This window comes from Aquila chrysaetos, chromosome 13 (genome assembly GCF_900496995.4).
Source record: "Aquila chrysaetos chrysaetos chromosome 13, bAquChr1.4, whole genome shotgun sequence".
Lineage (NCBI taxonomy): Eukaryota > Metazoa > Chordata > Aves > Accipitriformes > Accipitridae > Aquila > Aquila chrysaetos.
The window spans coordinates 29504292-29518833 of NC_044016.1; the positions used below are offsets into that span (position 1 = coordinate 29504292).

A 14542-nucleotide genomic window follows, 5' to 3' on the forward strand; every position below is an offset into this window, starting at 1 on the left:
CTATGATGGCCATACAGGGTTCATTTCACATTTTGCAATATGTGACAATATTTTCAGTATCAATAACAAGATCTGAACAATGCAAATTATAACTCTAGTTATATCTCACCATTATGGAGGTCTTCCCCTGCTCTTTATTTCTATCTAATTTAGGATGCTGACCTTTCCCTTTAATTAAATGGCAGCATTCTATACTTGGAAATGTTATCAACCAGAATACCTCTCTAATGATGTTATCAAAACTGATGAAGCAAAAGGGTAGAAGTTGTGTTAATGTTTAATACAAGTTATTAGTTTTCATAGATTTAATTCAAATTAAATGGAGGATCAAATTCACCAGTGACTGAATTAAGTAGAACTCATTATTAAGCATAGCATGAACACTAGAACCAAATGATTTTCTGACATTTCCGGGAAAAAAGTATTCTTAATTTTCAATGTTTTGAGACATTTGCCCGACAGTTATTTAAGTGTAAAATAAAAAGCTTTAACTGAACATAACATAAGAGAATAAAACAAATAAGTTGGGTAAGTTTTAGTTGCTGTTTCTAAATGCTGAAGATTTAAAAGATTTAATTTTTATATAATCTATTCATTAAACATTAAACATATTGTTCTTATAAATTATTATTATTATGTCCAGTAATGCCTACCAACAAAAATAATCAATAATTTTATCACATAAGCTTAAGTGTTCATATAACATATTTAAGTAAAGCAGAAGCATTTTAACTGTTAATAAGGACAGTGCTGAATATCCTATGATTTTAATATCAAATATTAAAAATCTAGTTCCCTTAGAGACTTGATCTGTTGAATCAGAATTAAGAATCAGCAGAATTAAGCTCCTCAAATAGAGGACTTGTGTATATTTTTTTCTTTTAATATAGAGAAGTGGAAGAAGTAGTGCCACTTCTGTGTAACAGACTTAAGGACAGAAGATTCAGGGAACAAAACTGCAAGTTTAGTCCAGTCCTTGCTTTAGGTGATGCAAACACTCACCTCCTACATCCCAGAAAAAGCCCTTACCACAGGTCTATGAATTGCCTGGATCTGGAAAAGCCAGGAAGGAGGTAGTTTTTACTGCATTTCTCCCTTCAAATTATTTTTACTTGGCAGAAAAGAGAGTTCAAGATTCTCAGTATTGAGAAGGAACGTACTATGGCATACAACAATGTAGTTTATTGACTACAGAGACTTAAAGGACAGGAATTCTTGGCTATAGTTTCTGGGCTGTGGATTGTTCCAGTTTTCTACCTAATATGCGAACAGTTCAGAAACTTCAGACCATCCTTCAAGCATACATTAGAGAACTCAAGGCTCCTCCTTTCTCCCGTTTCAGACAAGTTCTGCCACCACAGCCTGGGCTGCGATTCCATCTTGACAGTCCAATAAAGCTTTAATTCCTTGCTACACCAGGGTACAGTTTCTCTAAGAGGGATAGAGAACCTTCACCAGCATCACAACCACATCTTTCATGAAGTCCACACAAAAGTCTGTGTCAGCTCCACAGAGCTGAACAGTAGAACCTCAAACTCTCACCCTCCACGAGAGTGCTCTAAAGCAGCAAGAATGTGACAGAAATTTCTTTAAAGGACAGATAGAGGGTTTTTTTTGCTCTTTTGAATGAAAGGTGTAACACATCTCTTCTTGAGAGAGTGCTGGAGACACACGTATCTGTATGCTTGAGGAATTACAAGGGAATGCCTCTAGTCCTTTACTAAAGGATGATATAACAGCCATTCCAGTCTGTTTCTGTCTTCTCTAAGACAGTTTTTCACAAAAGCTACCTGCCAGCAAGGAGTTCTTCATGAACTTAGCAAAGATATGGTTTCACAGAGAAGGTAAGGAGAGAACCCTTTATGTCAGAGTGTAACCAAATTACCATGCTAGGTCATTTCCTCACACATACATACCTGCACATACATACACACATGCAAAGAGCTAGGTTGTTCCACACTCCATATCTACACACACATGCTCTCAACTGCTAAAACATGATTATTTTTGGCGATGAACCTGCACAATTTAAAACATTTGCAGTGTATTGGGACACATGAAGGTATCAGTTTAAAAGGTTGTATACGAAGTAAGTATTTGCAGATGTCTCTTGCTTTTTCACAATGCTTGGTCATACAATAAGGACTCCACAAGAAATGAATTCTGCATGTGTGCAGGCAAAAATGAACTTCCATAGTCTGCTTCTGTTGAGCTCAGTGCTGCTGATCTTCCTTTCTCTATTTTGATCCTTATTTTCAAAATTATTCACAACTTGGGTAGCTGGTTTTAAGCATAAGTTTTAAAGAGTAAAAGCAAATTATTGTTTTCTTCTAATACCAATATTCCAGCTAGCTTCCTCTCTATTGCAGAGAGCTGGCTCTCCTCACAATAAAGATTTATCTCAGACTGTGTTCTGTTGGACCTCCCAGGGACTAAATAATTTCCTAGTACTAGTTCTTGCCCAACCCTCGAAAGAACTACCTTTCTGGGAGACAATTGTAAGGGATGAGGACACAAGGATTTACTGAAAATCACCCCAGGGATTTACCAGGCTAAAGACATGACTCTTAACACTTTACTGCTGGGAAAAATCCTCACCTCCCTGACAAGAGGATTCTTCTGCGAAGTAGCAGCAGACTATCTGCTTCTGAGGGACTGATTAATCTAAGAGTACAATTCCTCTAGTTTCATATTCCAACCTTTTGACTTAAATGGTTTTAATGTGGGTTATGAATTCTTCAAATACATAAAGGTTAACTGTGAAGAAAGAAGGGAGTAGGCTGTTCCCCTTCTCCACAGGGCAGAAGATAAGAAATAGGGGAATGACAGCAACTGGCACATAATTTAGACAAAAGTTTAAAAGCTTTATAAAAGGTTACTGAAGCCCTGAAGCAGACTGCCTGAGGGTATTCTGGAATCTCCATCACTTGTAATTTTTAACTCCTGTCAGAGTGACTGGGTTATAGCTCACCCTTTTGGGTAGAGATAGCTTAGATGATATCTTATGTACCTCACCGACTTATAATTATTATTAATCAAGATTAACGTTAATCCATAATACATTCCCATGACCCTTTGCACCCAGACGTACTGCTAAATCTTCTATCAGTTTGTCTTCAAAATAGTGTTCTTCTGTCTCAATCCAAGATTTATCATAGCCTTGAAGAAAGAGATTGACAGCTCGGTGCCTAAAAAGGGACATTTAAAACAAAAACTGTAAACTTAAAGAGAAGATTTGGTCAATATGAATTTCATTTAGCTTGAAGAACTGTGCAGTCATTACAACTACCATTTAAAAGGAAAGCAAAATTTCTATGGTAAAACCTGCCAAAAGCACCTATTTTAAAAATTAAGTTGACATTAAAATGCTCTATTCAAAACTGTGTCCCATTAATTTGTAAAACTGATATTAAAATGTAATAATAACAATTTTAGGAACAGATAATAAATAGAACTTTAAAGAAATTTAAACACAAGTAAGAAATGAAATCCATTCTTTTTCCATGTTAGTGAGTTTTATTTTTAATATAAAATATTTTCATATTATTTTAACGTAAATAGTAATATAACAGTAATAGATAACTTTGGATTGTGCTCAAATAATTGCATTTTTTTAATGTTCAGGATTAGACTTGCATATCTAAAATAATAAACCATTTTTTTTCCAAATTCCATGAAATTAAATGGATGATGATGCTAGAGGAAAGAGGGTAAGCCAATGATGATGTTTACTGTTTTTTTTTCTTTTTTTCTTGAGGATTCACTGTAAAATGGACTGTGTGGCAACCAATTCTCCATGAAGAATTTTATCAATCATCCTAGTTTTTTTAAACAACTGCCGGTCTCATATACTGAAAAGGAAGAACTATAATTAAAGTATACAGGAATGCTAGTTACATGCAGGTGACCTACTTGTTAAAGTAAGAGCAGCTACAGATGGAAATATCTTTGTTCTATTTTCAACTGTCACAGCAGCCTTATTTCAAGCTAGTATGATTCGTATGCCCTTGTACTTCCTGGGACAGACTAAGATTCATCCTACTAACATACATCCTACTATAGTAATAATATGCATACTTTTGGGAAAAAATGAGTACTTTATTATGTTGAAAAGATCAGACACGAGTGTTCTGGAAATTATTTTTATCAGTTGCATGAAAAAAACAGATGTCTTTACTTTTTCTGAATGTTCATTCCTTCCAGAATCTCAGGATTCTGAAACTTGCTTGACTATAGATCCCATTCTCTATTGAACGAGAAAGAAGAGGGAAAGGAGCCACAGGAAAAGGTGTGAAACACCTAGAGTTTGTGCATATATTTCTTGTCTAATAGAATGCTCTTCCCAAAAGTGCACAATAAATAGACAAGTTTTCAGATAAAAGGTATCAGTTTATTTCCTGCATACAGAACATTTACCATCTAATAACAAAGTTAACTCTGTATTTCCAGAGCTATACCATGGCTTTGGAGGAAATTTATCTCCCAAGATATTACAGTGACACCAATATGCCTGTTTCTGCATTTATCTCCTATGAAAGGTGTCTACTTTTCAGAAAAGAAAACATACCAGGAGGAACAGGTGGAATAACACCAGGAAGAGAGAACCAGAAATCTAAAATTACACTTTTTGTTATTTTTGCAGAAGATATATTAGAAGAAAGTAATTAGATCTATTAAAAGAAAGTAACATACAAAGTACATTACTACACAGTTTATCAATTACTGGTTTACATGTTTTTCTTCCTTTTGATCTTGCCAAATAGCAATGTATGAACACAAACGCATTTGTGAAAGATAGAACAAATATCGCTCTTACCTTGGCAGATTATACAATGGTGCCATTCTAAAGCAGGCAACTACTGCTCTTTTCCTCTGTTTAGACAGCAGCTTATGCCACACTGCTTTTTTGGACCGCTGAGGATGCTCAACCTGTTACATAAAATACACATGGAAAAATAAACAATGTGGCAATGTCCCTACTGTCTGGGCATAGTAATAATAGTACAAATGTGAGATAACAGATAAATCAAGTGAAAAGACAACAGAAGAATAATAGATGGGGAAAAGTGTTCTAGATAGAGTTCAAGTGATCAGCCAAATTGTAGAATCAGAATTTAGAAAATAAACTTAAAAGCAAAAATCTTCTTCCTTTCCCTGCACAATATAGATAGTCTCTTTTTTTACTTCACCCTACTTCTTTTATCTTTTAGGTAGAATATTATCATCATTGAGGCCATCTCTCAGAAACCTTAACTTTTAATACAAAGAATCTTCACTCTTTCTACCTTTTATATGTAACTCTTTACATATGTACAGGTAAATTGTACACCTTCACATTGCCTCAGACAATACTTCTAAAGGAATTGTCTTAAATACTATTAATATTTCATTTGTAATATTTACCATGACCAGCTTCAATGGAAAGGAATTAACCTTACGAATGACACACAGGCACGAAGACTTAGTTAGGACTAAATCCCTTCCATGAATCTGCATAGCTAGAATAAACACAAGATATTCCAAAACACTTCAGCTACATTTCACAATACTACAGCTCTGTCTTCAGATATATTCTCTTTCTGCATCCTGGCTTTACAGTAGCATAAGATGAAATTGGGTGTGCCCCATCCTCATCTTTTGCTTTTCAGTTTCTTTTGTTCCACCTTCCATCTTTGTTTCCATCAGAAGAAAATGACTACTGTGGTCCAGAAGAGCAACTGCATGCAACAGTATATAGCCTGATTGAATAGCTGGGAACTCTGATTGGAGGCTGTACTACTTATCACTCCTTTCCCGTAGCCTATTCACAGTCTTTGTGATTTATTTCACAACTGCTCCAGAAAGATTACATAATTTGATTTAACCTACACAACTCTTGTAGAGTTAAGGGCAGGGATGTCTGCTGTGTGGGATTGTTTGATTGTGGGGGGTTGGTTTGTGTCTTTTACTGACAACTGTGCTAGTGGAATAATTGCTCCTCTGTCTCCCATCACCATCAGAGGAGTCAATGGAAGTTAGCATCTCTACCCTGAAAGCCTTGGTGATTCTTCCTTGTAATAAACCAAAGCATTTTATTTAAAATATGTAGTGATGATGATGTTTATGTAGACTCAATATTCAATCCAAACATAGTTATCCAAGAGGACTTTTCTAGTTTAGTGAAATACAAAAATTTATTCATAGTTAAACGATAAACATTTAATTAAATGGATTAAAATACTGCCAAGCATTCAGTGAAATGGATAATTACACTTGTAAGATTAAATGGTGACATTCTAAAACAAGTTCCTTCCAAAAGATAGAATACAAATGAAAAATATTCGTTAAAAGAAAGGATAGAAAAGTGTTCACTGCAAACTTATTTACAGTCACAAAACAAAGTCAGTGCTAATAATTTAGCAGTCAGACAAACCCAAATGTGAAAGTTAGGTAATTAGTAATATCTTCACAAACAACTATAAAACCCTCTATACTTTCCCAAAAGAAATAGCCTCGGCCAAAGCAAGCAGATCTCTGAAAATAATAAAAACAAAGAAGTTAGCTGTGCGTGGAAGGAAAATACAAAGAATGAACTGATCTTTGCCAGTGCAATAAGGAAAGCATTCAGAGTACGTATATACAGAGCGCAGAGTATTTGTATATGGAGAGCAAAGGATTACTAAAGACTATCATAAAAACAGACCCAGTGCTCACATATTCATTATTTTTAAAGACACTGAATTACCTATTTCAGTAACAAAAGCACTTGAGCACTTGTCTACAGAAGATAAGTAAAGCTGTGGGGCCAAATCTTTAAACAAATAGGTTCAAAGTACCCAGTCAGCATTTACTTCACTACAAGTCATTTTTTAAGTCTGATTAGAAGGATTGATCTGAAATGTTGATCTGGTATTACAATGGGAATCCATCCTGTTCTGTACTACTGCTGGATTCTATACACTGTGAGATTGATCCTACAACAGAACATGGAAAACACAAGGATCATACCTTGGGTTTCACTCCCTTGAACAATTTCTCCAAACTACATAAGCTTAACCAATTTATATACATGATGGTATAGCAAAAATGCCAGAAATCAAGAGATTGTATATGCTGTTTGAACTCAAATACAACAGTCTAATGCTGAATTATGCAACTTCGTACATCCTAATCAATTTCCTTTCAGCTCAGTTAACTTCGACAAAACCAGGGTAAAAGACAAGACCTTTTGCCTCCCACATTTCTAGCTTTTCTCTACTCTTCCTTCTTCCTCACAGCCACTCTATATCCTTTCAAATCAACACCCATACTCCTGTCTCTCTCTAGTAGGCTAACCGTGATTGCCATGGATTTACTTCCACATTCTATCACTTTTTGCTTGCCCCACGCATATTCAATAACAGGCAAAATTTAGTGACTCCACTTCAATCAAACTGTGTAAGGCTGCTGAACTTGAGGCAAGTCCATACTAAGGCTGGCAAACTATATGAAGAAGAGTTGTATGATGCAACAGCTGGGACAAGTATTCAGTCAGCGGCGGGGCCAGCAGAGGCAACGGTAAGTCGGCGGCTGAGCGCTAGATTGAGGTGGACTGGGAGGTTCCCGAGGCCCAGGAGCCCCGGGGAAGAGCGAAGGGACCTGGCCAGAGCCAGCGGCTCTCGTGAGAGAGGCTGACGCGGCGTGGGCGTTGCCAGGGGCAACCGTGGGAGACCTGAATGGCCCTGAGGAGCGCCCGCGACCAGGAGCGAGGCAAACAGGGCGGGCAAACAGGGCGTGGCGCGTCAGGAAGGGCGTGGCGCAGCAGTTTGCGCGGCAGTTCGCGCAGGCAGGGAGTGCAGGCGGGGCGCGGCCCCCGTCTTCCTCTTCCCAGCTCGAGCAGGCTACTCAAGCGGTGGGCATCGGCCCGGAGGGAGACCCAGGTATGGTTGCCACTCGGGTGAAAGCCATTGTTAGGAAAAATGTGGCAACGCAGACAGAGGTGCCATGTAAACATGCAGCTGTCCAGGTCTCTGGCTGCAGGGAGTGCCTGAGTCTATCACTGATGACGGAGGGCAGCGGGGACACCTCGTGTGTGAAGTGTGACCAGGTGAATGATCTGCTCAGCCTGGTGGTAGAGCTGAAGGAGGAAGTGGAAAGGTTGAGGAGTATCAGGGAGCGTGAGAGAGAGATAGATTGGTGGACCCACACCCTGCCATCCCTGAGGCAGCGGCAGCAGATGGAGGCTCCGCAAGAAGCGGAGGTTCCCCTGCCCTCCTGCCGCCAGGCAGGAGGGGACCTAAGAGATGGAGGGGAATGGATACAGGTCCCTGCTCGGGGAGGCAGGCGAATCCCCTCCCGGTCTCCCTCACCTTCCCAGTTGCCCCTACACAACAGGTACGGGGCTCGGGAACTTGAGGACCAGGCCAGTGAAGATCAGGGTGTAGATGAAGTCCTATCTAGGAAGATGCCTAGGCCCAGTCGGGCAGCCCCACGCATTCTGCCATCCTCTGAAAAAAGAAAAAGGAGGGTAATTGTCGTAGGCGACTCCCTTTTGAGGGGGACAGAGGGCCCAATATGCAGACCTGACCCATCCCACAGGGAAGTCTGCTGCCTCCCTGGGGCCCGGGTAAAAGACATTACCAGGAAACTCCCTGGTCTGGTTCGGACCTCTGATTATTACCCATTGCTGGTTGTGCAGGTTGGCAGTGATGAGATTGCAGAGAGAAATCCAAAGGCAATCAAAAGGGATTTCAGGGCACTGGGACAATTAGTGGAAGGATCGGGAGCACAGGTAGTGTTATCCTCAATCCCTTCAGTGGCAGGGAAATACACTGAAAGGAACAGGAAAACACACCTGGTTAATACGTGGCTCAGAGGCTGGTGCCATGGGTGGAATTTTGGGTTTTTTGATCATGGGGAGGTTTACACGGCACCGGGCCTGCTAGTGACAGATGGTGTCCAGCTATCTCAAAGGGGTAAAAGAATCCTTGCTCATGAGATGGCAGGGCTCACAGAGAGGGCTTTAAACTAGATTCGAAGGGGGTAAGGGATAAAACTAGGTGCACCAGAGATGAGCCTGGGGGCAGCATGCCGATGTTAGGGGTGGATTCGATAACCCAGCTCAAATGCATCTATGCCAACGCACGCAGCATGGGCAATAAACAGGAGGAGCTGGAAGCCATCGTGCAGCAGGATAGATATGACTTAGTTGCCATCACGGAAACATGGTGGGATGACTCCCATGACTGGAGTGCTGCAATGGATGGCTACAAGCTCTGCAGAAGGGATAGGCAAGGTAGAAGAGGTGGTGGGGTGGCTCTCTATGTTAGGGAATGTTTTGACTGTACAGAGCTACACGATTCTGATGACAAGGTGGAGTGCTTAGGGGTGAGGATGAGAGGGAAAGCCAATAAGACAGATATTGTGCTAGGAGTCTGTTATAGACCGCCCGACCAGGTTGAAGAGACGGATGAATCATTCTACAAGCGGCTGGCAGTAGTCTCAGAATCGTGTGCCCTTGTCCTTGTGGGGGACTTTAACTTTCCAGACATCTGCTGGAAATACAACACAGCAGTGAGTAAACTATCTAGGAGGTTCCTGGAGTGTGTGGAAGATAACTTCCTGACACAGCTGGTGGGTGAGCCAACCAGGGGAGGAGCCTTGCTAGATCTGTTGTTTACGAACAGGGAAGGACCGGTGGGAGGTGTGATGGTCGGAGGCCGTCTTGGGCTTAGCGACCATGAAATGATAGAATTTTCAATTCCTGGTGAGGCAATGAAGGTGGTCAGCAAAACCACCACTATGGACTTCCGGAGGGCTAACTTTGGCCTCTTCAAGGCACTGGTTGAGAGAGCCCCTTGGGAGATGGTCCTGAAGGGAAAAGGGGTCCAGGAGGGATGGACATTCTTTAAGAAGGAAATCTTAAAGGCTCAGGACCAGGCTATTCCCATGTGCCGCAAGTCGAACCGCCGAGGAAAACAACCGGCCTGGCTGAACGGGTAGCTTTTGCTAGGACTCAAGAAAAAAAAGGAGAGTTTATCATCTCTGGAGGAAAGCGCAGGCAACTTGGGAGGAGTACAGGGATCCTGTTTGATCATACAGAGAGAAAATTAGAAAGGCAAAAGCTCAGCTAGAACTAAATCTGGCCACTATCGTAAGGGACAACAAAAAATGTTTTTACAAATATGTTAACAGTAAAAAGAATCGCAAGGAGAATATCTTTCCTTTAATGGATACAGAAGGGAATGTAGCAACCAATGATGAGGAAAAGGCCGAGGTACTTAATGCCTTCTTTGCCTCAGTCTTTAATAGTGAGTCCAGCTATCCCCAGGGTACTCCACCCCTTGAGCTGGAAGGTAAGGATAAAGAGCAGAACATACCCCCCTTAATCCAGGAGGAAATAGTTAGGGACCTACTACGCCATCTAGACACTCAGAAATCTATGGGACCTGATGGGATCCATCCAAGAGTACTGAGGGAACTGGCAGAGGTCCTTGCCAAGCCACTCGCTATCATCTATCAGTGTTCCTGGTCAACAGGGGACGTCCCAGAGGACTGGAGGCTTGCCAATGTGAAACCCTTATAAGAAGGGTTGGAGGGAGGATCCGGGGAACTACAGGCCTGTCAGCCTGACCTCGGTACCGGGGAAGATTATGGAACGGTTTGTCTTGAGAGCACTCACATGGCAAGTCCAGGATAAGAAGGGGATCAGGCCTAGTCAGCATGGGTTTACAAAAGGCAGGTCCTGCTTGACCAACCTGATCTCCTTCTATGACCAGGTGACCTGCCTAGTGGATGAGGGAAAGGCTGTGGATGTTAACTTCCTTGACTTCAGCAAGGCCTTTGACACTGTCTCTCATGGCATACTCCTTGAGAAATTGGCATCTCGTGGCTTGGATAATTGTACTCTTCCCTGGGTGAAAAACTTGCTGGCTGGACGAGCCCAGAGGGTTGTGGTGAATGTGGTGAAATCCAGTTGGTGGTGGGTCACAAGTGGTGTTCCTCAGGGCTCGGTATTGGGCCCTGTTCTGTTTAATATCTTTATCAATGATTTGGATGAGGGGATTGAGTGCAACCTCAGCAAGTTTGCAGACGACACCAAGTTGGGAGGCAGGGTCGATCTGCTCGAGGCTACGGAGGCTCTACAAAGAGATCTGGACAGGCTGGATCGATGGGCTGAGGCCAACTGTATGAGGTTCAACAAGGCCGAGTGCCGGGTCCTGCACTTCGGTCACAGCAACCCCATGCAGCGCTACAGGCTTGGGGAAGAGTGGCTGGAAAGCTGCCCGGCAGAGAAAGACCTGGGGGTGCTGGTTGACAGCCGGCTGAATATGAGCCAGCAGTGTGCCCAGGTGGCCAAGAAGGCCAACGGCATCCGAGCCTGTATCAGAAATAGTGTGGCCAGCAGGAGCAGGGAGGTGATTGTTCCCCTGTACTCAGCACTGGTGAGGCCGCACCTTGAGTACTGTGTTCGGTTTTGGGCCCCTCACTACAAGAAAGACATTGAGTTGCTGGAGCGTGTCCAGAGAAGGGCAACCAAGTTGGTGAGGGGCCTGGAGCACAAGTCTGATGAGGAGCGGCTGAGGGAACTGGGGCTGTTTAGTCTAGAAAAGAGGAGGCTGAGGGGAGACCTTATAGCTCTCTACAACTACCTGAAAGGGGGTTGTAGTGAGGTGGGTGTTGGTCTCTTCTGTCAGGTGGCTGGACATAGGACGAGAGGAAATGGCCTCAAGTTGAGGCAAGGGAGATTTAGGTTAGATATTAGGAAAAATTTTTTTACCGAGAGGGTTGTCAAACATTGGAATGGGCTGCCCAGGGAAGTGGTTGAGTCACCATCCCCAGAGGTATTCAAAAAGCGAGTGGACAGGGTACTTCAGGACATGGTTTAGTGGGCATGGTTGATGGTTGGACTCGATAATCTTGAAGGTCTTTTCCAACCTAAATGATTCTATGATTCTATTCACATCTACACACTTTCTGCATTCCAAGATCCTTGAAAGTCACTTTTAGCAATCAAGTGCTGCACAGTGTATATACAAGCACTTTCACATATCACTTGGATTCCTACTTGACTGAACCAGGGATCTCATCACTACGTGGAAACTTCCTGACATGGGATCTGAAAACCTGTGCCAAGCTTCTGAGTGAAACCAACTACTCTAATGAGAGGGCAAGAGAGCCTTGAATTCTCAAATGTTCTTTGAAAAGGAAAAAAAATAAACCCTGAGCAAATTCTATATGCAGTCAGTTTATAGTCTATGGTGTAAACAGCAGCATTCATCTCTGCCACTAGGAATATCCTTCAAGTTAATGTGTGTTTCTTCAGTACATTTCAAAAAAAAAAAAGCCTAGAAAACACAGAACAAATCTAAAGTGCAAAACAGGTAACAATTCGGTAAGTAAAATGGGAAAACTAAATTTATCAAGTAGTCTTTGACTTGTAAAATGCACCAACATAAGGGATTTTTTTAATTCAAAATTTCAAGAATTAAAAACTTAAAGATAAGTAATAGACTCTTGTCCCAAGGGGAGGAAAAAACCAAAATCAAAACCAATCAGCAAACACCTAACTTCCAACATTTATTTTTGGTTGACCTATTTCTGGGGACAAGTTTAATCAGAGAGACAAAAGACAAAATTCTATCAGTGCTAGTCGGAAGAAGGACACAAAATAAACTACAGATTTTTTTAAAATTAAAGTTACTGTAGTCCAGGTCAAATGGGAAGCTCATACATTTAAGCAAAAAATATTAGATAAAACAATAGACCTTCATGCCAGATTCTGAAACAAGTTAATGATTCTGCCAGAACTTTCTCAGAAAAATCATTCCTCCACCCTGCTTCTACTATTTCTTGAATGCAGCAAGTAATATTTGAGCTGGCCAGGTTAACCTTGGTTTGTATTCACTGTTGCACCAGCATGAACAAGTCTGAGTTCACATATGCAAGCAGTTTGCTGGAGCACCAAAGAGTTGTCTTGCTAAAACTTCCAGATTATCAATGCCATTTTCAATGCTAGTTTAATTTTCTAAATGCATACATTCTTACCCACACAAACTTCCATGCAGATTTTGTCAAGTGGACATACTTCTTACAATTTTTTTTAACTAGTACTTAGTAAATAGCTTTCTAAAGCCATCACTAAAGAAGATGTGTATCAAATCATCTGATTGTCCTACTCCATACAGCTATAATATGCAGCTTCCAACTGGATATTTATGTAGGCAGTTTTAAGTTTCTTGCTACTTCAATAATTCAAGAATCTCAACTGAGGAAAAATACCTTGGAAAAAGGCATTTTTTCAACAATTAAGTTGGTTTTTACTCACATTTCATGGTCCATGGACAATTTAGTGATTACTTCCTGCTAGCTGAAACGCACCAGAAGGAAGCTAAAACAACGGTATCACTTTCTTAGTCCTTTTCCAAATAAATGATTGTTGGAGCTGCTGCAAACACAGTGTGATCGGTATGACCACAATACTGGATTACAAAACACAAGGCAAAGCATGTAAACAGTAGCCATCAAAAGAAAGAAAAAAGAATATAACATTAAATACAGCAGGTGAAAGTATAAATTAAAGGCTGAATACTTTTGTTTAGATTAAGAAGCAAAGGAACTGGGAAAAAGTGTCTAACCTGTTCCAGGTGAAACAGTACATTAGCTATATCAAGGACCCTTTCCACAGTCTTCTCTGGATCTGAGGAATCTTCAGTCCTGTTTGGTAAATCTTTGTAAAGTGCCATCTGCCACCTAATGGCAGGATCCTCAAGCTGCAGGAGAAAGATTTCACATGTCACCAAGGCAAAATGTTTGAAATGTAGGGTCAAACAGTTTAATTAGTACAGAAACTGCTTCAAAGGACAACAGAAGCACTTTATACGGCTAACCCACACCTTTATATGGCTAAGCCATACAGTGTCCCCTAGACTGACTGAGAGAACAAAACTAAAGGCTGATTTGTGCAATGCTTCTTGAGAGCTTCTAGAGGACTAGAAGTCTAATAATCATACAAAGAGTAAATCAACATGGGCCAACAAATAGCACAGGCACCAGAAATTAATATTATCTGAGGAAAAATAATGAATATGAGGTAGACAGACATAACTTTGTACACTGACTTTCCAGTTATTAAACCAAACAACAATGAAATTGTTGCTCTCCTAGTTGGGATTACTTAGTTTTCGGTCATGGAAATTTGTAATATTATTCTTATTTATGTAGAATTTTTTTCATTTTAGTCCTTTTCAATTGTTAGAAAATCTTAATTTTACTGATTACTAGCTAAAAAATGAAAAGCTAGTTTATGAAAAATGAATTCAAGACGCATTTGCTTATTAGCCTAGAAATTATAAAGAAGTGTATGAAGCAAAATGTTTTTTCTTATTTTTCTCTTTACATTTCATTTTTTCCATTTCAGTGATCTGTGATTCTCTGTTTTACCACTAGCAACCTCTTTTTTGGTTCATTTTGTCTCCCCAGTGCTTCTGCTAATCAACACTGATGCAACACACTTTACAACCATTTTTTGTGCCAATGACACTGAAGCAAATGCAATGCATAACCCGTTTTACTGAGAGCTGTG

At 40.7% G+C, this 14542-nt stretch overlaps 1 protein-coding gene across 9 annotated transcripts in view; it reads right to left on the bottom strand.

Annotated features, from left to right (window-relative positions):
• Positions 1-14542, bottom strand: part of RYR2 (ryanodine receptor 2) — a 456533-nt gene that overhangs the window by 70865 nt on the left and 371126 nt on the right. For 8 of the 9 annotated variants that reach the window (XM_030034940.1, XM_041128385.1, XM_041128384.1 and 5 more), the window contains 3 exons: positions 13596-13730; positions 4817-4929; positions 3092-3188 (listed from right to left, as the gene is read on the bottom strand). In XM_030034940.1, the coding sequence (XP_029890800.1) occupies positions 3092-3188; positions 4817-4929; positions 13596-13730 (345 nt within the window). Of the gene's footprint in view, positions 1-3091; positions 3189-4816; positions 4930-6477; positions 6514-13595; positions 13731-14542 lie in introns of all 9 variants that reach the window. The other variant, XM_030034933.1, reaches the window with a different exon arrangement.